Source organism: Pleurodeles waltl, chromosome 4_2 (genome assembly GCF_031143425.1).
Source record: "Pleurodeles waltl isolate 20211129_DDA chromosome 4_2, aPleWal1.hap1.20221129, whole genome shotgun sequence".
In the NCBI taxonomy this organism is placed as follows: Eukaryota; Metazoa; Chordata; class Amphibia; order Caudata; family Salamandridae; genus Pleurodeles; species Pleurodeles waltl.
This window is the reverse complement of record NC_090443.1, coordinates 744,093,501-744,119,583: the sequence shown is the minus strand read 5'-3', so window position 1 is coordinate 744,119,583 and position 26,083 is coordinate 744,093,501. Positions and strand designations below refer to the sequence as shown.

General features: G+C 42.4%; 1 protein-coding gene across 1 annotated transcript in view; it reads left to right on the top strand.

The window, feature by feature from the left end:
- STXBP3 (syntaxin binding protein 3) overlaps nt 1–26,083 on the top strand; it is a 154,810-nt gene that overhangs the window by 96,872 nt on the left and 31,855 nt on the right. Inside the window, exons 12-15 of the mRNA XM_069232399.1 lie at nt 1,010–1,075; nt 4,013–4,093; nt 8,670–8,808; nt 14,533–14,639. Coding sequence (XP_069088500.1) covers nt 1,010–1,075; nt 4,013–4,093; nt 8,670–8,808; nt 14,533–14,639 — 393 coding nt within the window. The remainder of the gene's footprint in view (nt 1–1,009; nt 1,076–4,012; nt 4,094–8,669; nt 8,809–14,532; nt 14,640–26,083) is intronic.

Genomic DNA, 26,083 nt, shown 5'->3' with positions numbered 1-26,083 from the left:
CCCAGCGCTGGGTTTGGTGTAATATGGACAAATTACGGAGATATGTTTAAAACTGCCCCAGACTTTGTTTTTTTACATATTTCCTAGATATTGTTTAGCCATGGGTTTACAAGTCGCCATGTGTCAAGTTCTTTCTCACTAGCTACTGTGTATGTGACCATGGGGATGTATGTGGGTAGCACAAGAGTGTGGGTGTGTTTGTAGGGAGCACAACATGTGGGCGTGTCTTCTTAGCCAAACTATAAACCCAAGGGAAACGACAGTTTTAGGAGGTTCGGGTCCCATTATGAGCACTCTTGGTGAATCCAGAAAAAATACAAATCGTAAAGGTAATTAAATTGTGCTGCATCTGTCTAGTGTGGAAATACAGAAGGGAATTTACTGCTATACACAAAATGCTGGTGGTATCCACAATAACACACTTCGATACAGGAGTTTCCTCATTTGACTGAGACTTTTATGCAAAACGGCTAAAATGAGCATTGCTAGGTATGTCCCCCATTACATGACATGCACCTGGAGAAGGAGGCCACCTTGGCGAGAGGGATGAAAGAATGTAGAGCAGAATTGTACACACAGGCAGTTACTTCTGAGGTCCTTTGGAGGCACTCGGGGAAGTTACCCTTCCCTCCTTTGAGGGGGGCCACCAGACCCCCTGTAAAGGCAAGGGGTCTCCGCCAGGGCATTCGGAGACAGTGGCGTCTGAGACATTCTCTGATTGTGCTGCAGGCAGTCTGAAACACACAATATGTAATTGACTGCTGGTTGGGATTTTGAACAGGGGCACAATCTCCTATTGGCACCTTCGTTTGCCCTCTTGGTTTGATGTCTTGATGTCTTGATGGATTCCATTGCAGTAGCTTAATTTAATAATCCTAGCCACACATTTTCTGTCAATATACAGATGCTTGTCTCATATTGGAGAAATATCTTTACAGTGTCGCTCCTCTCATGCCATTAAGTACTTGTGTCACAGACCTGAACTAGAAAACTATATTTTTGTCTGCAGGCATCCATTAGCCACCTGTCCTCACTCATGAAGAAGATGCCATATTTTCGGAAACAGATAAGCAAAGTAAGTATTGCAACAAGAGACTTGAATTGTTTATTAATATGGCTATTAGCTGTGGCGATATGATGACATAAAAAGCATGTCTGGATAAAAAATGTTTCCCTAGACAGATGAATGAATGAATGAATAATAGCATTTATAAAGTGTGCAGTACCTCGTAGGACGCCACTGGGCACCAGTATTATAAAAGATCTACAAGAGAATGAAATTCAAAACTGCCTTAAAGCTAGAAAGTCAGGGTAATGCTGTGAACTGCCTAACTAAAAATGTGCTAGGTCTATGTTTTCAGGACAGAAACATAGATTTCTAGCAAAATAATTTTATAGATAGCACTGCCGATTTTTAATTTTTTTCTGTAAGATATTTAGGAATATTCCAGTGATCTCAGTTGGTATGAAGAACCTTCTCTATCACTTTGTGTCTGATGCTGCCACCGTCAAGGGCATGGGGCACACTCTAGGTGTTAAACATGGCCCACATTTCTTGACACGTTTGCCTACCTAAGTTGAGTATTGTGTGTTTTCTGCTTTCACTTTCCACCTCTGCAAAGTGCAGTGAATCCCTCCTTTGGGGGGTTATGAGAAAGGTGAAGAAAGATAGCCTGAGAGAGCACAGGTTACCTGGTGTACTCCCTCTTGGTTACATTTCTATGTTTTCTGTCTAAGCTATGATGGCAGACTAGAAGCAGTGGGACCAGACTAATTGGCAACCAAGGATCTAGCTAGATAAATGGAGTGATCAAGTGTTAAGTGAGGGTCACATACTCTAGGTGCTATGCCAACGATTTTCAATGCATATTTACTCGCTGTGATCTTCGGGATATGATTAAAAACACATTTCTTTATCCCTGACTTTTGGGCTCCCAGTGATACCTCTGAGGGGACTTTATTATTCTACTGGTTGCTTCCAGGCTACATTACCCCTTTGACTCTTCATCATCAGGACCAAATTTTGCTTTTCTTTGACATGTACCTTTAACATTAGTATTAACCACAGACCTCTCCAGCAGACTGTGATGCTTAATTAGATAGCAAGCAAATCAGAAAGCAGTAATCAAATCAAATCGAGCTGTATTTGCTTCATTAAACAGACCATAAAAGCAACAATCCCAAAGTGCATCAAAATATCCCAGAATAAAATATGCACATCATGTCTAAAATGTATAAATCTTACAAATACAAGGTAAAGCATAATCATCCAATAAATAAGTAAAACTATTTATTCAAGGGCATTCCTCACACTTGTAGCAGCTTTTGGAAAACACCCCACAGAAAAAAATGTTTTGTGTGGCAACTGCAAAAACATGAGGGCAGGGCGTACTTGGGATAAGTAAAATGTTTTCAATAATGGAATAAGGTATGCTTTCCTAGGGCCCTCATAGAATTTGCAAGTGCAGTGTGTCCTGCGGGGATGAATTATCACAGCCACAAGGGCCGAGTACATGGCCGAGGTGCCTCCCCCTTGGGAAAGCTAATATGAGGTGAAAGAGGTCAAGCCTGAATCTGGTTAAAAGGAACTGCTCGTAAGTACTTTTTACCACCAAGAGATATGGTTCGGTAGAGGGAACAATCTGTAGGAGGTAAAGTACATGCACACAGGGTTTCAAAAAGGAAGCAGCCTCCCTAGAGCTAGCCCTCAACAGGAAGAAGTTTTCCATTGCCCACTTCCGGTCCGCTCTAATAATCCCCTATGGAGTGCTGAATAACTCACCCCTTCCTAGACTCTGGATATTGTCGTTGATGTACCTAAACCAGGGGATGTTACGAGACCTGTCCAGTGCCATGCAGTCTTTTAGATCTCCCTGTTCAGAGTAGCAGTGGGCCGTGTACAGATGTCTAGCCATAAAGCGAGAGGGCCAAAGGCCATTACATAGCCTATTCCAAGCTCCGCGTGAACAGAGAATGTCGGCGTACTATGAGGGACTCAAAGTAGGCATCTTAGGAAGGTGTTTTCAGCAGCCTACAAATCTTTTTGATTGACGAACCTCCACACCCCACTCCTATTGATTGCCTTAGAGACACATTTTGCCTGATACATATCTGCAAAATGACCTTAATTGGTCTTCTTCCAAATTGCGTGGTGATGCCAAACACAGCCTCATTAGTCCTAACAAACTCCTCCTTCCTCCTGGACACCAACACAGAAGAGAGTCAAATATCAGCCCCCAGTAGGAGAAAGACCTATTTCTAGGAAGGACACTATTTCCCAGGGTAAACCTACATGTTTTACTCCTACAAGATCCTACCACCATCACATAAGATTTGTTAATGTTAATATTAAGTCCAGGTCCTCCATAAAGTTGGCAAAGGCATTTAACAGGACCTGTAAACCCCTCGCTCTGTTGGCCATGATGACCGCATTGTCAGCATAAAGGATCACCAGCAAACTCCGTGCCCGCACATGCGGACAGTCTTCCCTGGCGTCAGTCAAGGCCTGCTCTAACCTGTTGATGTATAGGTTAAAAAGAGATGGATCCAAAATGCAGCCCTGGCGAATCCCCCTTTTACTGCCAAAACTGCATGAACATTTAAGGTCACTCATATAGCGCACTGAGGCTGTTATATTCATATGAAAGCCTCTTTAAAAAAGAATATCTTCTGTCCACCCCCATCGGCCACGTGAGCTGGCAAAGCTTCTCCCTGTTGACCCTATCAAATGCTGAGAAATGCTTGTTCTATCAGGCTGTTCCGAAACAGAATGTCAGTTGGGCATTAAAGTCATATATTTGTGGAGGAGATGAATGTATTTTTAAAACCTGCATTGGCATTTGAACTTGAATTTATATGTATTTTAAGTACAACTGGATCTCGGATCTTAATGGGCAAAAATCTTAGGATACGAAATTCTGTTGTTCATTCACCATGAGTAGAATTGCTGTTATTGGCAAGCATGTACTTTACAATGTTGCTTGGTTATTTACTGAGTTGGTTTCTTTTGCAGCAAGTACTTCACTTGAACTTGGCTGAAGATTGTCTAAAAAAGTTTAATGGTGGCATAGACAAGCTTTGCAAAGCAGAACAGGTATGAGAACTAAAGCATTTGTGTCACATTATGGCTGTTTAAACATATATTTTGCTATTCCTTTACCTAGTTCAAAGTATATGATAATGTGCCTTTCTTAGACATGATTATACCAAACTATGGTCAGGAGATTAAAACAATCAAAGCATGGCTACACCAGGGATGCACCAATGCTTTGCGCAAGCTGGCCATTCACCTTTTAAAATTGTATTTATAACTGTGCTGATTGTACGTCAGCTTGGTCATCAGATATTCCTACATGAGCGGAGCAAATCATTCTTTTTAATTATTCAGATTCTGCCATTGGCCAAGTCCATTTTGTGTTAAGTCCTTTCAGTCCTCCCTAGAGCATGTTGTGCCTGGTCGAGCCAGCAGAGATTTTGCTTCTTTCAGTGCCTGGTAAGTGTGCAGTCACTGTAGGTGTTTGCCACCTGCACTTATTACATCTCTTGATACCTCTAGGATTTCTTGTACGTTCCCTTCTTTAAGTCTTCCGGTGACTTGGTGCCAATCACTTCCTTAGAGTGGAAGTAGCAAGGTGTTTTTTTTTAGCTGATGTGGATCTGCACGCACACAGTGCTTGGCCAGAATGTACCTGAATCACTGGTTCTAAAGAGGGCATGAAGCCTGCAGCATCCCGGAACCAGCAACTCTAACTCAGAATGGGGATTCAGCAGTGCAAAATTATCTTGAGAAATGTGGACTCTGATGAGTAGAGGGCACCATGCACACTAAAGTAAAAGTAAGTAGTCCTGTAGCTAACTCCAAAGCCCCTTGGCATGATTTAATGACTCTGGTGCAGTGCTAATTGAACTGCCAACCTGTTTAGCCATGGAAGTGGCAGTGTTCTCCTGAACCAGTCTTTATTTGTTATGAATAAATAGAAGTAGGAAAGACTATCGCTTCTTTTAAGTTCACCCGGGACACATTTGTTCTTGTAGCGTTAATGTTTTTTTTCCCCATTCATTCATGTTGACCCATCCTCAGTTTTCCTTGTGCCTCAGTCTTCTTTTGAGGTTGAAGTGGTCCAATCTCCAGGCATAGTTTTTACGATCAGTAGCTTTCCATTGCTTATCATTGTCTTGTGTAATCTGTACTCCACAATCACGGAGAACAGATTATACAAGAGCTGTAAATCCTATCCTGAAAACATCATCATTTACTGATAATCCACACTTCTCCACTCTCTGCTGTGTTTCCTTACCCCTCCTCATACCCGCTTCCCACCTGCTGAAAACAAGTACAAAGTTATTTATAGTTACTTTTATGCGTGGACCAGCTCTTCAGGTGCCTAACCAATGTACATTTTATGTTGGTCATATTCAGTATCTTCTATAACTAAACCTGTAGTTCCCATCAATCACTATGCCTTGTCAGTCAGTAAAAGTTTTATTTTGTATTTAAAAAAAAACAAAAAAACATGCAAATGGTTTATCTAGGTAGCTACGTTTCAATAAAAATATAGTACACTTGACTGAATGCTTGTCGCAGAAATTGCCTTGTAGATGTTCTGTTCAAATCCAAGGGTTGAACAAGAACTTAAATCTATTGAGCAAGTAGCAGATATGATTCATATACAATATACAGTAATACAAAAAATGATAACCAAAAACATGCAGCAAGTATTTCCTAGAACTAAAATGAAGTTGATTCGCATGCCTAGAATACTGCTTATGGAACAGTTAATTGAGAGGAAGTATTCAGTAAAAATTTATTCTTCAAGCCAGAATTTAGCATAGAAGTTATGTGACTCCCAGACCCAAAGTGCACCATCTGTATTCACAGACAGTAATGTCTTATACAGGCTTGATCAACCCGTATTGTTGTTTGTGATAATCATAAGTTTAACATGCTTGAAGAAAACACAAAGCTCTTCATTCCAAATTACCAGTTTACATAACTGACTGTGCCAAATGATCAGAGGTGAAAGAAACAAGAGGATTAAAACTTGACTATTTTGGTAATGCCAGAAACCAAAAAAAGCCAAACCCAAATCTCTTGTCCAGCCCCTGGTAGCTAATCCTATTTTGGAACACATCAGTCTCAACTGGGAAGCTTTATCTTTCAGACAAGATTTGTTGAAAACTCACCCTTTTCCAGACTACCTGTCCAACATTTTATCCTTCTTGTAGTATTAATGCACCTTTAGAAAATGAGGGAAGACAAATAAAAGATGAATGACGGGTTTACACACAAGCCTTTTATACCGGCAAGTTCAACAAAGCGGTTATTTGGAGCTCATTTAGAAGCATAACGCACCTGTGGGAGGAGACCCCCCATTTTAAATTTAGCATTGAGGAAATGCAGGTATTCTGGATAAACTAAATGCAGATATAGATCTATTCCCATAGTGATTTTAAAATTAAAGTTAATCTAGGGCCATTTTGTTACCACTAATTGCATAAAGATTTTCATTTATTGCTGTTTTCATATTTAAAGAATGTTATTTCAAGAAGATTCTGAAGTATGTGATCATGCATAACTATAGAGTTGCATTTATGCAAATGTTAACTAGTTAGATCCCTGTGCATCAATCAGTATTTGCACATTTGATGTTTATGATGTTTAAGGTTAGAAGAGCAAATCAGCATGTGCACTTTAAAACATTTAGGCCCTTATTACGTGCCTGGCAGACTTGCGGTCGGACTGCCACCAAAGCAGCAGGCTGGCCTCCACATTATGACCGTAGCGGAGCTCCCTCGGTCCAACCGCCGACAGATTTCCACCGGTCAACAGGCAGGGCCTGCCGCACCCAATGCACCGCAACATTGCCGCCGGCTCGTAATCGAGCCGGCGTCAATGTTGTGGCCTGTTTCCCATTGGGCCAGCGGGAAACTCTTAATAGAGCCAGCAGGTGGAAAACCAGAGTGGCTGTTTTCTGTCCCAAAGTGTATGGCGGGAGGCCGCCCGCCAAACTCATAATGAGGGCTTTAATTTACAAAACTACACCTATGTGCAGGGCAGCAGCATTAGGAAAGAACAGGCATGCACTCAGATTTGCTCCTTTAATAATTGAAATTTTGGTACATCTAAAGTATATACAAATTGTTGTGGGTTCTCCTTAGTGCCTGGATTGGACACCCTTCTTTTAGCATTAGGCTTGTGGCCTGTGCCTTTTACAGATAGACTCATTTTTTTGTTTTTGTTTATTTCATATTTCTTAGCACTGCTAGCTTTTAGCTCATTGTTTTAATATTTTTATCAGTTGCTTAATTCAGAGAAGACATAGTTGTTCGCGCTGCACATTTTATCAGCCCCTTGTAAACATTCCACTTTGTGCCCTGTCCAAGGCTATCATGCTGGGTACATGATATTCTAATTCGTATTGCCTCTCCAGGAGCTCATGAGTCAGTCCCCAATTTACAGACATATTAGTACTTAAAGCCTGTTCTTGAAACACTGCAGGATTTATTATATAAACATCATATAGGAATAAGGGTGGGGGCAGAAGGCATTCAGTCATGGCTGTCCTCAGGTGCATGTCATTCCATTAACAGCTTCACTGATCCTGGCGCTGACTCTTTAGCTACCCAAGACGATTGCCATACAGACAACAGGCAGACTCTTGCCAGCCTTTTCAGGTATGGAGTCGGGGTCCCTCCCTTAGGGAAAGGCAGAAAGGTTACCACTGCTATGCTCTCGAGTTTTAGGCATAGGTGTGGGTAGGAATCTTCATGCTTTTAGGATCAAACAAAGATGGTGAGATTGTTTCTTTTTCACACCGATTGTTATGAAGATCACTCTATTTTGTTTCATCTGACTAATTATCGCAGCTCATGCTTTTTATAATAGGATGCAATTGCTTCAGTAAATGCATTGAAATCCATTTTCCATCTCTAGTTCTGCCTTGTCATATGTGAGTCTCTGAGTAACTGAGCGAAAGAAGTGTGATCTTTTCACCGCAACTTCCCTGAGGAGTCAGTGTGTCAGGTTTAGGTTGCCACAAATTACCTCCTTCCGAGAGTTGGGTAAAGGCACTGCGAGCTAGCCAGGAGTTAGGCCGACAGCTTCCAGACGGTGTGGGACCAACTCAGTCACCTACACTCGGTGGTACTGCAGCTGTGCATACGCAATATTATTATTACCACGATAGGAACAGCACAAAAGTATTTCCAGTCAGTTTATAATGTGAAGAATGCATGTGCACAAGTATAGCTGAGTTGAGCATGTTTTCTCAGCTGTGTTGTTGTAGTGTGTACATTTGTGATTTTAATGAGAAATGTAGTCTAACAGCAGCCAAAAACAAACAGACTTTTATAATGGAAAGTTGATTCCAGCAACAAAGACTTCAATTTTTTTAGCCCATCTCTACGTAGTACTCCGTCAGAGTGCCTCTTTTTAAAAGGACAATATTGAAATATTTCTTCAATCTGTATTTCTTTTACAAGACTGAATTGTCAGAAACATTTCAAATATTTTCCAGTACATTAATAAAACCAAACTACTGTCTCTAGTAATTGTATATTCAAAAAATACATGTATTGTCAACTAAAATATGTTTCTGTTTGGTGGCCATGTACTTGCTGTAAATTGTGTTCATCATGAGGTATTCATTTTTATTATTTGTTTCTTTTAGGATTTAGCTCTTGGAACAGATGAAAATGGGCAGAAAGTGAAAGACCTCATGCGAGTCCTTCTTCCAGTCGTATTGAACAAAAACTTTTGCAATTATGATAAAATAAGAGCTATTCTTCTTTATATCTTCTCTGGGAATGGTAAGGATAATTTCTTATGGCCACCCATGTAAAAACAGTGTGCAATACAAAGGCTTATGAATGTTACTACAACTCATGGTTTAGCTAGAAGCTTAGTATCTCTGTGGCTTTCCCCAGATACTTGGATTTTAACTCAAAGGGTTGTAGAGCTTTGACCTTGATTGTTTGTGTACTACCTCACTTACTCATATTAGATGGTATCAAGATTTTTTCCCACAAAACAAAGCGGTAGCAAAGGCTATGATATGTCATGCATATTTTAGCTTCATTGAATCCAAACACAACCTCGGAGACTGACATCAAATCTACAACATAGGTCAAAGCCCATAACTTCAATGGACAATCCACATCTCCCAGATAAGTCGGAGATACCACACATACAATGGGGTCTAATGAGCAAATATTACATTCAACCTGAAATACACTACCTGTGGTCAACAATGACTTGTGTGTGTTACCTATTTGAGGGAAATGTGTGGTCTGTTGGCATGCATTGAGGGTAATAAAGCTTGAGATTTATATTAGGCATTTTCCCTGATATGGCTAGAAAAGAAATCAGACCGCATACCACTATTTTCACTCACCCATCTACCCGCCATAACCTCATATTGCCTTTGGTTATGATCGTTTTTCACCACAGAATCTAGGCACATGCAAAAAGAATAGTTAGTTTCTTCATGAAGGATAGCTGGGGGCATGAATACTGCATGAGGTTTTTCATTTCTTTTGTAAGTGAATGTTTTTCTGTTTACTTGTTATTCACAATGATATGAAAAAGGTTTACTTCTAGGAAGTGAGAATGTCCCCCACTGTCTAAGCCAAAATCAAATTTGCCTTCCAGTCGACCAAATATTTACTTAATTCCAGAGAAGGCTGTCAGGAAAGGTTGCCTGCAGTTTTTTTTGTCTCACCACATTCAGTCATCACTTTAAAGGATGTTACAAATGTGTTGCAAGTATCAATGTCAAGTCCCTGGTCTAATGGGAGCCCTCCCATGACCAATGAAGGTTGGTTTAGTAAATACAGAACATTCATTCATACCATTCTACTTTGCACAGAAACATGACAACACTGGTGTTGCTGGATTCACTTTTCAAAATAGAACTATTAGCACAAAGTGTTGTGAAACTAGGTCAAGAATCAATATATTCATCACATCTTGTTAAATAGGGCTTAAGCAGTCCTCTTTTTCTGTGTTGTAGTTCTCTTCTACAGTAGTTCAGTTTGGTAAAGTGGTTTTGCAAACACACAAAGAGGTGTGCACAACACTTTTCTGAAAAGCAGTAATGGTTTTATAGGACATTAAAATCCTGGCAAACGAAAAATTGTTACATTATTATGAGGGTCTTGAAAAAAAGTTTAAACATTAGAGCAACAGCTCACCATGGTGTAAAAATGAATTCATGAACATAAGGTCTGACAGTGCATCTTCAGAAACTGATGATATTCATGAGTTAGTCCCCATTGTTTCCAGTTTTGCAGTCTTTTAAATCACATTAATTTCAGTATATTGATTTTGGACTTCTGTTGTAAACTAGTCTGTTATTGTACTTCCAGTATATTACATCACTCTTTCATGTTTTTTTCACAATTTAAAATCTGTATCGCATTTTGTGTAAGCAATCTCCCTAAATCCCTCCTTAGTCTTCTGAGGGGATCAGCTTTTCCGCAGTCTCTGTACCTTTAATGCTTCAAAGAGTAACTGTCAACATCTTTATTCAAAAGTAATAATGTATCCACTCAGCCGTAAACTTTCAAGTCTGGCTGTTCAGCATCTCTTGGTTTCGTGTCCACGATTTAGTACAGTATTTTCTTCCATTATTTTTTAATCTGAATGCAAAGCTGCTTAATATTGTGGCCACTGAAAATTTTCCTTCAGCTGCTTCCTTTTGTATTTGACTAAATCAGAAATGTGGTGTTCTAAATGTCACTGTTTAAATTAAACATAACATTCACAGTATTTTTTACATATGTAAAAATGGCTCATGGAAAAAACATGGCCTGATGTAGCACAGTGTGGAGGTACATATTTATTTTTTTATGTTTTCCTCACTGCTTCTCCTTACTGTCCTGATACTCACTTGACTCATTTCCTTCCCCAGTTCTACCAGTATGAATAGCATTCTTCAACCCCTTTGCAAACTACCATGGAACACCGTCCAAACAATGCTAAAATACTCTAAGCAGGTATTGACTGTGGAGGAGTGGGAGGATTTACCTGAGAGGTGCAGATTGTCTGCCATGACCACTTTATTTACCTCTGAAATGTAGGGGAGTTTGGACTCAAAAATGACTGCCAAGTTCCTTTCTTTATATATAGAGGTCAGAGCAGTTGGGAGTTAGTGGACTACTCAAATAACAGTGAAAATTCATATCCTCCAGCAATCAACATTTAAGCTTTTCTCTTGGAAAATTATTCTTCCCAATATTTCCACAAATGAATGTTTTATCAACAGTAGCTTCCTTGGGTAGGACCACGCATCAGAGGAAGATTAGCTTCTGAATATGTTTATTTTCACTTTTGGGAGTAGCCCTGATTATTGGAACAAATTCTAAATACTATCCCTAATATCCTTCTGCAGAGACAGGATGGAAAGCACTGTTCCATGATCAACAATATAAAAAATGGAAGCAGTGCACCTTAAATTTAAGAAGCAGACATCCCCAGCATTCAGGATGCCTTGGAGCTTGTTGTAAAAAAATGGTGTCTGTTTTTATACTGTATGGCAGTCGAAATCCATTCTGGCATAAGGAGAAATATCAAGATGTTGGTTACAACCTGTAATAGCTTACCAAAATTTGGAGTGACAGTGATTTGTTGAAAATTAAGCACTGAGACGTTCAATGTAGAGAGGCCCCTCAGTAGTTAAGTAGAAAGTATCCAAATAGGTAGCGGGAATAATGTTGGATAGAAAGCTAAAAACATTTTCAGAATAAGAAAAGAAAGCTCTGTCTATGCAAGAAAGTACCTACCAGAGGTAGGTTATTTGAATTAGTATTGTTGTGTAACTTGGAATTTTTATAAATAAGAAATTAGAGATGTTTACATTTTCCAGCACCTTCTGTTGTTCAACTTTGCTGGTATGATTGACACACCTAATACTTTTAAAGATGGTTGGTTTCCTTGTCTTGCTTATTGCCATTTCCCTAGGTTTCATTGTTTTGCTCTTTCCAACAGCATTCTGCCCCTTACACTGCTTTCTCCCTATTAAGTGCTGCAAGATACTCTGTGGCTGCTTTTAGCTTGTGCTAAGTCTAGCAGTGCCATGTGTCTGCAAAATACTTAATTTGCTGGGTGTGCTATGACAGAAGCAGTATCTTTTGTGGAGGCCATCTCAGTTAGGTAGTGCTTGCACTCTGTTCCCCACATATCATCCCCGCATTACATCTGATGAGAGGATTGTGAGGTCCAGCTTTTATGACGAGAAGGCCAGACTATCCTCGTCTTCCACCACCTCTTCCACTGTCACAATGTTCACGCTAGCCAATGTTTGTTGAGTCTGAATATAAAGAAGCAGGGGTATAGGGTCTAGCTGTGATGCAACCTCCGTCATTGTTTGACTACATTCCAGGGGATAGGATTGGCATGTGCTGCGTCTGGTGCCTCCTTTGCCTTTCTTACCTCTGTAAGTGACACCTGGAAGACCTTGAATGCAGAATGTATTGCTGATGTTCTTGAAAGATTTTATATCTGGGCCATGTTTATTTTCCCATCTCCCAGTTTCATGAAGCTACGCTGTGAGCTGCCACGTGGAGCACCCCATGGCCACCATCTTTTTCCAGAGGTGCCATCCCGTTTTCATTCTATAGCAGACTGCATTCAGACCATCTTGCTAATGCATAAAGGGGAAACATTGTGATCCTGGTCCACAACACACCAAAGTGCTATAAAAGCAAACAAGATAAAATCCCACAGACTGATGTGGGAGGCACATCATCTTTGCACCTGGTCACTGTTAAAAAGGGATATCTCTTGTTGCAATGCATCTTCCGGGTAAACTATTTCTATACATGGATGCATTAAACAGAATCCCAACATGACCATTGCAGGGATTAAACCAAATTACTTTAGATGTCATTTTCAGTCATTAAAAAACCCAAACAAATATTGTTGCAACAACACAAAAGACAGATGTCCAAATATTCAGGTGTATCAGCTCTATATAATGACATTTTCATTACTTGTTTGGCAGAGTTTCTTCACTCTTCTGTCCATTTTCTAATAATCCTGCAGGTGATGCACACATACAAATTGTAAGTTAAGTTGTGCAATCAGTTTATATTAATTTTCAACAAAAGTTTGGAAGTTTAATTTTATTTTTAAATTACTTTTATTGCATTTTAAAATCATTATTTAATAATATGTATTTTTAACATTTAAAAAGTATGTATTTTTCAACTCAGATTAATTGTATTTATTTAACATAAGTTAATGTGGATAGTTATTTTTAAGTATGTATCTGTTATTGTCTATAGGAGTGTGTTGCAGTACCTGTGAGTGGCCATGTGAGGTGCTTGACATGATCCAAGGCTGGCCTGGAATATGTTTATTACTGTTTTGTGACCTTTAGAGCTGTTGTAACTTTAGAAGTTTAGCTAGTAAACAGCAAAGTGTTTACTATTTTTTGAGTGGGTGTTTTGTACCTTCCTAAATCCCTCCTTACTTTCCCCTAAATCCGTCCCTTTTTTAGCAGATATTCTGCATGTTTTCAGTTCTCCATGGTTCATCCCACATTTACTACTAGGTACAATTTGCAAGTGTGGAACACTCCTCATTAAAAAGATAGAAGCGGTAGAGATTTCCACTTGAAAGTTTGCAGATTGCATTTTGTAAGAAGTAACTAGTACTACTTTTCGTACTACAAAATTCAGTTTGTGAATTGGTTCCATTGCATTAATTGTTTATTCCTTTAGCCACTACTTTTTGTGATGTATCTGGGCATTGCATTAAACTAGCTAGTGTTTTCTAAACTCTCCGTCAGAAATTATTAATGAAACCATGTCTAATGTTTTATAAAACTGAAATATAACTATGACAATTTAGTTTTCATGTCTTTATATATTCATTGTTACAAATTATTGCATCCCATTTTGAGTGGTTTAATAAAAAAAAAATAAAAAAAAAAAATAATAACTTGAAGTAGTAACTGTTCTAGGATAGGTAAAGTTAGTATTTAAACGAGTATGTTTAATAGTAGTTTTCCACCTGTTAAAAGTATAGAAACTTTTCTTTCTAATAATAATGCTGCCTATGTAAACCAGAAGTGCATTTTAGTGGATCTCATTCATTAGAGGAACATGGGAAGTATTCACATGAAACATAAAATAGACATAAAATTAGATCAGAGGTATGATAATGGTAAAGGGCAGCTATTCCTGTCAAGTTGTTTAGTTTTTGAGCCCTCTACTTCTCTGTTTGCATTTGGTATCCAAACCAATGAAAATTTGATTGATAAAAATTGGTGTTTGTTAGTTTGACAGTTGAGATGAGTCTGGTCGAGATGACTATTTTTAAAGTTCAGTAAAATTTTAAAATCCACTGTTAAAAAGACATTCTGTTGTCTCTTTATATTAAACAAATAACATTTCACTCCATATGTTGCTCGTTGTCACCGAATTAATAAACGTGGCAATAGTCCTGTTGACAGTAAATATGAAATGTGAATATTCAACTGTTAAGATATGATTACGCTTAGCTGTTATTTTTCCCAACCATTATTATAGGAACAACTCAAGAAAATCTTGAGAAATTAATCCAACATGGGCACATACAAAATGATGGTGATGTGATACGCAACTGGAAGTATCTTGGAGTGCCCATTCTGTCTTCAGTGAGTATTAATCAAAAATGTCAACGTTTTTAAGTGAAATTTTAAGAAATTATTTCAACATATTTTAGGAGGATTACTTCATATAACATAAATGCACTTTTCATTACTCAATCCTTTGTGGATTTATAATTCTGTTTTGCACTCAATGATTTATCAAGTGAAGTATTCCACATAGTTTAAATGGAGCAACTCAATACAAGTGAAATTTGTTTTTGAACCTTTTGCTAAACTGTGCATTATTTCAGCAATTCATTAACCACAGGATTGACTTCTTGAAAATACTCAGGGCATTTCAGACCCATTCATAGCTCTTCATCAGGCTTTCTGTCAGTCCCTTCTCATTAAACAATTTAAACCATGTTGGGGGGAAAAAGAAAACTTAAGTCTATAATTCTATCAACATAAATCTACATGCATATAGATTTCCATTAAAGGGCAAATAGTCCATGAAGTCTGTCTGTTAACCATATTCCTAACAATGTCTGTTAAATCATATCGCAAAATATTTCTTTATCTTTGTAGGATTTCCGTTTTTAATTGCGAAGTGTGTTCATAGCTTGGTGACTGCTGTCCAGGTTAGCTGAGATTATGGACTCTGTTCCCTTTGGTAGAGGATTGCCTCTTCCAGCCTGATGGCAATTTCTGTGCCTTCCATGGAGTCTCTGCTGCACTCAGTCACTGAAGGCAATGATACTAATTTTGGAAAATTGCACAGTATGACCTGTGGCCCGGGTAAGAAATGTTTGGGCCCCTAAGAGTTCTAGAGCAATCTCTGAGTTTGGTTTATAGTTTTAATTATTTGGATATTTTATTTGATTCTTCCAGTACTTGGTATACACAGGGGAACACTGCTCATCTAAGATAAAGCAGGGTTGCTGGTTCATTTAATAATCCTACCCGGAAAGTGGGAAGAGGTTCGATAACACCCTTTCTCAAAATGTATAACTCAGACAGTTCCTCCCACCGGCCATGTATGGGGCATGGACATTGGAATATCAAAATGTCAAATCCAGCCAGGTGGAAGAGGGACAGATTTGTACGCAGCTCCTTCATCTCCCTCCTACTGTCTCAAACTATATTTTATGTGCATAACGTAAACAGTGCTGTATTTCTGATAAAATAAAAATTGAGGGACTTTTATTGTGGACTAAAGTTTGGTTACCCAGAAGCCAGTTTTAATTGAAAAGTTATCCAGGATTACCTTAGTTTGGATGGTGGTTCAGCTATACCTTGTGTAAATTATGTCTACATTTTCCCTTGCAACCATTGGACTTGGGAACCTGTTTTCTAAACCTGCTTCTAGAAAAAGTCTTACAGGTCACTAGTCAAAACGAGATTTTTAGAGCATGCAGTTTTCAAAAGTATGGAATGCGATCTTAGTAAGCCCTACCTCTAAAGACTATTTCACTTTGTTGGTGTCAAAAAATGTATTTTTACCTTTCTTTCAAACTCACCCGTTGGGAAAGATTGCTTCTTTTTAGATTTAGGGCAGGTACGGTTTTGCGTTTGTTGAGTTTCCCCGGAGATTTTGATAATTGGGGGAGTCGCCTACCACCATGCCCTCATTCTCGGATGCATTTTATGTTTTTGTGCTCATTTTATAGGTTTTATTTTTTATATTTTTTCGCTGTATTGACAGTATTTTAAAGCCCCATGCATTTAGTAGATGCACTGATGCTGTTTGCTATCTGAGGTGTTTAGATAGCCTACTGGTTTGCCACTATATGTTATTTTCTTAGATTGTTATGTGACCTGAATATTGATATTAAATATTGCTTGATTTTATTCAATGTCATTGTTTTAACTGCTCTTTTATGATTTAAAAAAAATTAAATCTAATAAAGATATTTTGAAATCTGATATTTGCTGAGTGGGGACCCTGTTTTATGCACCCGACTGGCGAAGTATTTTGTTCTGCTGGATCAAATTCCGAAATTGGGATTTTTTTTCTTGCAGAGTAAAATAACAATGGCCCAAAGCATGGGGAATTTTCTTCCTGTTAGTGAGGGCTACTGTGTAATTTTCTTACCTAGGACTCATGTCTCATGATGGACGGGCTGTCAAGTCAGCAGTTCCCAAAGGTGAAGTCCACATTGTCAAAAATCTCCTTTAAGTGTAGCAGAGGAACCACAAGTTTGGCAGAGCATAGCATCCATTGTTGTGGTAGATATACCATTCTGCTAAATCATTCTGCTAACTAGGAGTGGGCGGAACTCAGTGAGTTTCACGCCAGATAAAACTCTGCAAGATTCCACAGAGTTCCACAACATGGTGGAAATCAGCATGTCACTCTGCTTGCATTGATTTTTAGCGATGGGAGCTCTTTCCATGCTAAAAAATCAGCGCAAGTGGTGCCACATGGCTTGCCAGAGAGCGCTGCTTCTCAAGTTGGTTTGGCTGCCATTGGAGTAGATTTTCTACTTCAGCGGCTGCATTCTCACCATGAACAGTCGCGACTGCCAGAATTGGAAAAAGCTCTCCGGATGCCCTCCGAGCGCCTGATAATCACTCTAGAGAATGCCAAGTCTTGTGAGCCAACTTACTAATGGCGAACTGCAAGCTCTTTTCAATGAAAGCCATTTTGAAATGTGTAAAATCACAGTTTTTCGATTGAGCTGAGTCCCCTATAAGTACTGCCTGGCAGCCATCCTGACCTAGTTGTCTAATATGTCAGAGTGGCACATACCAAATATTGAGGTTGGCATGTACTTACAGTGACAAGTGTAAACGTGGTATTTCCCTGCATAGGCTGTGTTTGCTTTTCCTTACTGAACAAGCCTTCTTATGAGATGAAGAAATATTTTTTGTTAGTCAGCTCAAGAAACAGCTATAAAATCATCCTCCCACTTGTAAAAGTTAATCAAAATTTAATTCAGTAGTGAACATTGAATTTCACTAAAAATGCTGCAAAGAGGTTTTTATTGAAACCTACTTTTCTCGGTCTAAAAGCTTGGACAGTAGTTCATTCAGTTCTGCATGGGCCATCTTTTCCCATGGCAGTAATTAACATAATATGTATTTGTAAGGTGCATGTTCATTTCTAATTGTGTCTTGGCTCTAAAAATGCAGATGTTTATTGTTAGCATTTTTAAGTTTGTTAAAGTCTGCAGTCACACTAAACTAGGGCTCTGATGGTTGTGGGGGGGTGTGGAGAATATACATCGGTAATCATAGTATCATCCTACATCTAATTGTAAATTCCAGTGTGAGGTAGACACTGTACCCACTGGTCGTTCAGCAACGAGACAGTGGACAAGCAAGAATTGTCTCATCATCCTTTTCTCTCCCTTTCAAGTGTGCCTCAAGTGTTACACGTGGATCAACAGACCTGTCAAGCAGAATTTGACACTAAAGTCAAAAGGTATGCCCACAGGCTCCACTCTGTATATTCTGTGGAGATCAGAGGAGACCTCTGCGTTTTTATGTCACCCTGCTGTTTGCTACTGGGAGGCATTTGACACCTTTTTAACATCTTCAAGGCTGCACACAGGCTGAGAGCTAGCAGCAGCGTATACTAACTAGCCTCTGACAGTACAGCCAGGTAAAGTTTAACTTTCTAAATGTTAACTTTCCCTAACATTTAATAAATAACTCTGACTTCACTGTTGTTGAATTTTTATTAACTAATAAAAATAGTGCCTTAAGTACTTTTACAGCTTTTAGGGCCTCATCCCTTCACCATATCCACTTTTAAATATAGTGCACCCTACCTTGTGGGCTTCAATGCTTACATGGGTGACTTACTAATATTTAAAAGGGAAGAGGGGTTTAGCTGTCAGTAAGGATTGTTTTATCAGGTGGCACTGCAGCAGTCAGTCTGCATTATGTAGACCTGCAGCCATGTGTGCTATGCTACTGTGGTGAATGACACAGTATGCACTGCAGTCAACTTGTAACACATCCAGGCCCCGGGTACACCTTGTACACCATATGCTAAGGACTTGTAGGCAAGTTAAAGATACAAGTTAAAACTAGGCTCATTCACCCATGTTTGAATGGAGTGCACAGGCACTTACTACTGGTTAGCAGGGGTAAAGTGCACCGAGTTCTAAAGCCAACAAATGAGAATTAGGGATCCTGCAAAGATGAAAAAGCTGGGGTGACCAGGCAGAAAAAGATTTAATGTGTTCATATATGTGGGTGGCGTAAAAACAAACTGCATGGCACATAATGATATTTATCTTCTACCTCATGGGTACTCACAAACTTTTTCTCGGGGGCCAAAATTGCAGTATGGTTTGCGGCCGAGGGCCGCACTGAAGTGACAGCGGGGGCGGGGCTTAGTTAAAACATTGTAACACACACAGCGCCATCTGCTTTCACCCCCACCCCAGTAACACACACAGCGCCATCTGCACACAGCGCCATCAGCACTCTCCCCTACCCCAGTAACACACACAGCGCCATCTGCTCTCACCCCTACCTCATTAACACACACAGCGCCATCTGCACACAGCGCCATCTGCTTACAGCGCCATCTGCTCCCACCCCTACCCCAGTAACACACACAGCGCCATCTGCACACAGCGCCATCTGCTCTCACCCCTACCCCAGTAACACACACAGCGCCATCTGCTCTCACCCCTACCTCAGTAACACACACTACATTAAAAACAAATAAATAAATAACCAAAGAGCCTTACCTGACTCAAAGCACTGTAAAGATGCCACAAATGTGGAACAGCAGGCAGGCAGGCGGGCAGCAGACGTGGAGCCGGTGACAGGAAGCAGACGACCAAAGCCCCGTAAAAGTTAGCTGCAAGCGCTGACTTTTATGGGGCTTTGGCTTCCAGGATCGTCAGGGCAACGCCATAAACAATGGCCGCCATATGTAAACATAGAGGAGGGCCGCGGGAGCATGCTCCCGCGGCCCTCCTCTATGTTTACATACTGCTGCCATTATGATATGGCGTTTGGTGTGCGTCTCGCGGGCCGCCAAGCTAGGTCCGTGGGGCCGCTGGCGGCCCGCGGGCCGTACTTTGAGTACCGTTGTTCTACCTGATATGTGTGTTTTCTACACCATCTACAGTGGTCTTACAGGGCAGCTAAATAAGCCACTAAGATGAAACCAGTTTTATTAATACCATTTTAAGGTCCTTACTCAGTGGCACTGAATAGCCGTGTCACTGTGCACAGAGTCCCAATACCAACAATAATAGGGTGCAGAAAAGCGTGAAAAATTGGAATAACCACGCAGAAAAGCAGTCTTTGATACACACTTATTCCAGATAATGCTGGTATGGTGGCCGTAGAATGACTGACTATTCATTAAGGCAAAAGGGGGTAAGCAGCATATTTATGCTCGTTACTACATATCAATTTATATTGCAATTGCTTGATGTGTAATGAATAATTTAATTTCCAAACCACAGAGATATCCAGGAGTTCCATTGCTGCACCATCTCAATGAAGCACTTTTATGGCCAAGTTTCAGCAGGAATACTTTTTTGAAAAAAAATAATGATGAACCAGACTTGAAGCATATTTCCAGTTTATTGATAACATTTTCCTCTTATGTACTCAATCAAAAGAGAAGGTTGTATGTAATTTAATGTGAAACGTAGGGATCACGTTCAGTCACAAAATCAGCTAGGAGAGCTTTGAGTAGTTAGATGTGCAGATTCCATATCTACTGAAATATTTTCTACATTCCTGTAGCTTTCACAGTACATACCCATTTCCATACATACACACTACATCATTGAAAGAATATCTCCCATTGTCACAGCTAATTCAACGCAAGAGGAAAAACATAGGTACGAATTTGAAGGAGAGAGGATATAAGGGCAGAATAACAGAGAAAGTGCAAGGTAAAGTGGCTGTTTTGTCCATGAACAGGTCAAGTCAAACCCAAGAAAGACAGACAGACAGACAGACAACTCTTTTGTGATAAATTTTTCCACATAGAATCAGAAAATAAAGTATATTTTTATTGTTTGATACAACTAACTTAATATTTTTGAATTGACTCATAGTTTCCCCTGGCAGATGGAAAGCCATGCCTAGACTGCACAAATTGTAACGTAAGAAAAGGTGAAATGGTAGTATATCCACATACTGGAAACAATATAAAGTTGAGATAGCTTGCAACATTTTGTCTTGTGTTTATCTGTTGAAGTATGGGCATGGCAAAATATACATTGGAAAACACAGGGTAGTACAAATTAGATTAACTCAAAACAAGGTCAGTGAAAATACTGAAATCATTAAACCTACCATAGCAGAACATTTTAAAGTGGCACAATATATTCTCAACCTGATTCAGTTTCAGTTGTTGGAAGTTACTGAATCTTTGCAAAGAGTAGGAAACATGAACCATTTACTCAATCTTTGAAGCATTTTCTATACAGCAGTTAGATTCCTGTAACTTGAGGATCTTAATGAACTCTTGGAATTGGCCCTCTTTTAATTGTAGGCCCTCATGCTAGGATCAGTCCTATAACTACAGCTATTTAAATGGCTTTGGCAGTGGGCTATAATATGCTATGATGGTTTTCAACAATTTATATAGTGCAGATTACAAACTGAGTTGTCTCTTACTAGTAAAAGGAGTTGCTGTTACCAATCAAATATTACTTGTTGTGTTCACCTTAGACGAAAGAAATGATTAATCAGGGTTCTAAATGGATTCTTTTATGTTACGTACAGATCTTGTGGCAGGTTCCCTTCACCCATTGGACTATCTTACCAGCTTATACCGACTACTCAACTTGTTGGTTCTACCTGCACAAATTATTTATCCCCTCACTTCCTCTGGAGGCTGGCGTTGGCGCCATGTGGATAATGTAGTGCCACAGCTCACATGTTGCCTTCAACACTACCAGGGCACATATTTTTGAGCCCAACAGACTGGCCTCACCAGACTTCATGAAGCTTCATATGAAAAAGAACCAATATTGTCAAAATTGATCTTTAGCACTTGGGGGACTTTTCCAAGTAAAACCAATTACCAGAGCACTGCATTTCAGTTACTTTCAGTGTATGTCTTGGATGGATCAGGTTTTACCCGTGGGCTTTACTTGTGAACTCTTTGACCCTAAATTAGTCTTGCCTGTAACCTCAAACAAATTGATGCACATTGCTTGTGACAGCTATCATAGGGCTCTAAAAGTCAACCCTAACTTGATACCATACGTGTCCGTTTCAGACAAGCCACAAAAGATGATGATGCAGTGGCATGGACAGATGCTGCAATCAACTGCATGGAGGACCTGTTCCACAATAGGGTCATGATATCAGTCAACCTGCTGATCGAAAAGATTGGCCTCCAGGCAGGACAACTTTTGACCCATATTCACCTCACTGCAAACCTAGAATACATTTGTGCTATTAACAACACAGAACCACCCACTGCCCCCCTCCCTATATCCCCCCTGCGCCCATTGACTTAGACACTGTACACGATTGGCACAGGCAAAATACTGATTTCCTGGGTAGTTTGGGCCATCCCGGATCATACTTTTGTCTCCCTTAGCCAAGCTCCAGGCTCAGTGGGTGGAGGACATTCAATGCTCTTTCACGCAGAAGGAGTGGGACAGAGCTCTTTCTCTTCCACACAAAACCTAGATTCCAGTATATCCAACTTAATATACTCCACCTATCCTACTTGATCCCAGTACAGCTCAGCAGAATCTACAAAGCAGCCACTTCTGCCTACGGTGCTCTGCCCCACATGCAGACATTGGACATATGTTCTGGGACTGATTTGTTGCTCAAATGTTTTGGGATGTGGTCTGCACTACAATCGCAACTGCCACCGGCAACCACAAAGTTGAACAAACTTTACCACTGTATCCTGGAGCTCTACCAACAACAAAAGGCCACAAAAGCAGTGATTTACATTTCTAGATACACGGCGGAAACATGATTCCGAAGGGGACCTCTACACACCCCACGAGGAATCAGGACACCATGGAGCCGGAACTCCAAATTCTCCCTGCGAGAGTCTTCCTGCTCCTCTACCAGGCGCACGAACGCCGGCGGCGAAGACCACAGTGGGTACAGGGGATGGGGGGGTAGGGAAAAAACAGGGACACACACGCGCAATACGCAATACCCCCACCCTCACCCACGACAACACACACACTAATACATATTGATACATCACAGTTACACCCCCAACCCCCCAGAAGAATGCAAAGACAAAAGAAAATGAGTGTAACCATTGTAATATATTACAAGCAAGTAGGCAAAAATATATATACACCATTAACAAAATATACACCAAGCATAGTAGTCCAGGTAGTGCTCCAATTAAGTCCGTGGAACACTGGGCCCACACGGTATGGGCAAGGCCCACACAAGATCCCCGACCATGACGGAGAGAACACTGCAGGGGCATCTGAGATCAACTAAACAGGCACCTCAGGGGGAGGGAAAGGGGGGGCACCTCAGCCAGTTGAGTTCACAACGCCAAATCCACGAGAGGGCCAGATGCCCACTGTTCCATCCTGGGGAGTGCAAAGCCACAGTCTCTCAAGTCTATACAGTGGGTGGTTTGCCCACTGTTCAATCCTGGGGAGTGCAAAGCCACAGTATCTCAAGTCTATACAGTGGGTGGTTTGCCCACTGTTCAATCCTGGGGAGTGCCAAGCCACAGTATCTCAAGTCTATACAGTGGGTGGTTTGCCCACTGTTCAATCCTGGGGAGTGCAAAGCCACAGTCTCTCAAGTCAGTACAGTGGGTGGGTTGCCCACTGTTCAATCCTGGGGAGTGCAAAGCCACAGTATCTCAAGTCTATACAGTGGGTGGTTTGCCCACTGTTCAATCCTGGGGAGTGCAAAGCCACAGTATCTCAAGTCTATACAGTGGTTGGTTTGCCCAATGTTCAGACCTGGGGAGTGCAAAGCCACAGTCTCTCAAGTGGATGCCTTTCTCCACTGGATCTGGAGGGGGCATGGTGCCCAGAGTGCTTCATCCTGCTAAGGACGAGGTAGTGGATGGATCTCTCCACTGGTTCTGGAGGGGGCATGGTGCCCAGAGTGCTTCATCCTGCTAAGGACAGAGGTAGTGGATGGATCTCTCCACTGGTTCTGGAGGGGGCATGGTGCCCAGAGTGCTTCATACTGCCCATGACGGACTCAGTAGTGTCAGTGCCCTTGGCGCTCATGGGACAGCGGTGCATGAGACGGCGGTGCCCTGTTCAGCGGTGCATGAGACGGCGGTGCCCTGTTCAGCGGTGCTTGAGAAGGCAGTGCCCTGTTCAGCGGTGCTTGGCGCGGCGGGCTCCTTTGCAGTGACTCAGCTGCTGGCGGTCCTTCATGGCCCAGCGGGGCTTGTGCTGGCGGTCCTCTCTAGCCCAGCGGGGCTTGTGCTGGCGCTCCTCTCTAGCCTAGCAAGGCTTGTGCTGGCAGTCCTCTTTGTCCCAGCGGGGATTGTGCTGGCAGTCCTTCAAGGCCCAGCGGGGCTTGTGCTGGCGGTCCTCTCTGTCCCAGCGGGGCTTGTGCTGGCGGTCCTCTCTGACCCAGCGGGGCTTGTGCTGGCGGTCCTTCATGGCCCAGCGGGGCTTGTGCTGGCGGTCCTCTCTACCCCCTCGGGCTTGTGCTGGCGGTCCTTCATGGCCCAGCGGGGCTTGTGCTGGCGGTCCTTCATGGCCCAGCGGGCTTGTGCTGGCGGTCCTTCATGGCCCAGCGGGGCTTGTGCTGCCGGTCCTTCATGGCCCAGCGGGGCTTGTGCTGGCGGTCCTCTCTGTCCCAGCGGGGCTTGTGCTGCCGGTCCTTCATGGCCCAGCGGGGCTTGTGCTCGTGGTCCTTCATGGCCCAGCGGGGCTTGTGCTGGCGGTCCTCTGTCCCAGCGGGGATGATGGCGGTGGCCTCCTGGGCAGCGGGGATGATGGCGGTGGCCTCCTGGGCAGCGGGGATGATGGCGGTGGCCTCCTGGGCAGCGGGGATGATGGCAGTGGCCTCCTGGGCAGCAGGGCTGGTGGCAGTGGCCTCCTGGGCAGCAGGGCTGGTGGCCTCATGGGCAGCTGGGCTGGTGCTGGCGGTGGCCTCCTGGACAGCTGGGGCTGGTGCTGGCGGTGGCCTCCTGGGCAGCTGGGCTGGTGCTGGTCTCCTGGGCAGCGGGGATGATGACGGTCTTCTCTGCCGTGCTGTTCTTCCCAGATTTGCTGAGTTTCTTGTGCCCCTTCCCCACCTTGGAAGGTGTCGCAGCAGACTCCACACTCCCACCTGTACCCCTGGGAATGGCTTTGGTGGCTGGAGTCTTCCCCCTCTCCCGCCGGGCACTGGCCAACTTCTGATGCTTGACAGATGGTGGACTGTCTGTGCTGTGGCTCCGTGCCACACTGGTGGCTGGTGCACTCCAGATTCTGGTGACTACAGGCACCACTGGTCCTGGAGATGTTGTGGCTGAGGTGCTAGTTCAGGACCTAGGAGACGGATGGGGTGGGGGAGGTGTGGGAAAGAGGTCAAGGTTGGACAGGAAAAGTTTTTTGGAGACACTGGGACGGGTAGGTGGAGGGGGTTTGGGAGTGGAGGAAGAGGTTGTGGTTGTAGGAGGTGTTAGTTTGCTGACTTTGGGTGAAGGTGCATGCGCTGGAGGCTGTCGTGAGGTGGATGGCTGTTGGGTGGGTGTGTGCCTGCATTTGTGTATCTTGGGAGGCGACGTCACAGACACACTGGGAGAGGACACCGGGGACGTGTGAATGGTAGTGGGGGTGGTGACTGCACGTGAGCGGGGTGTGCTGGTGGGTGTGCTGGTGATGGTAGTAGTGGCTGTAGAGGTAGTGCATGCAGGTGTGAGTGTAGACGAGACTGGGAGGGAGGAGGGAGATGAGGAGGGGGACACAGTGGAGGCAGTGGATGTTGGTGTGTCTGCATGTGTGTGATGCTTGTGTGAGTGCCTGTGGGATGTGTGGTGCTTATGTTTGCCTGAGCTTCCCTTGTGTGTTGAGGTGTGTGCATGCTGGTCTAGAGGTGTGTTTGGGATAGGGTGGGGTACAGGGGATTGGCTCTGCGCGGAGGAAGTTGGAGGGGGAGGCTAGAGACAGGGACAATGGCTGCCATCAGTGCTGAGGCCAGAGTCTGAAAATTTCTCTGAAGGGCCGCCTGACCAGAATCAATGCCCTCCAGGAATGCATTTGTTTGTTGCAGCTGCGGTGGGGTGACACATGACCTGCCTTACGGAGGGACCTTGCCTACGGAACTTGCCCTGGCCTAGGGAAACCCACAGCCCACCTCCCCCACCCAGACCCCTCCACTGCGCGCAAAATCAGCAGAATGAGAGTGTACTCACCCCCTTGTGGCTGCTGTGATGCCCTCAAGTGCCCATCCAACTCCAGGTATGCCATCGCCAGGATCCTGAACATCAGGGGGGTCATAGTGCGAAGGGCACCCCTCCCACGTTGGGAGGCCATCCCCAGCTGAGCCTCCGCCGTCTTCTTGCTCCAGCGGCGAATGTCCTCCCATCCTTTAAGGCAGTGGGTGCTCCGTCTGTGGTAGAC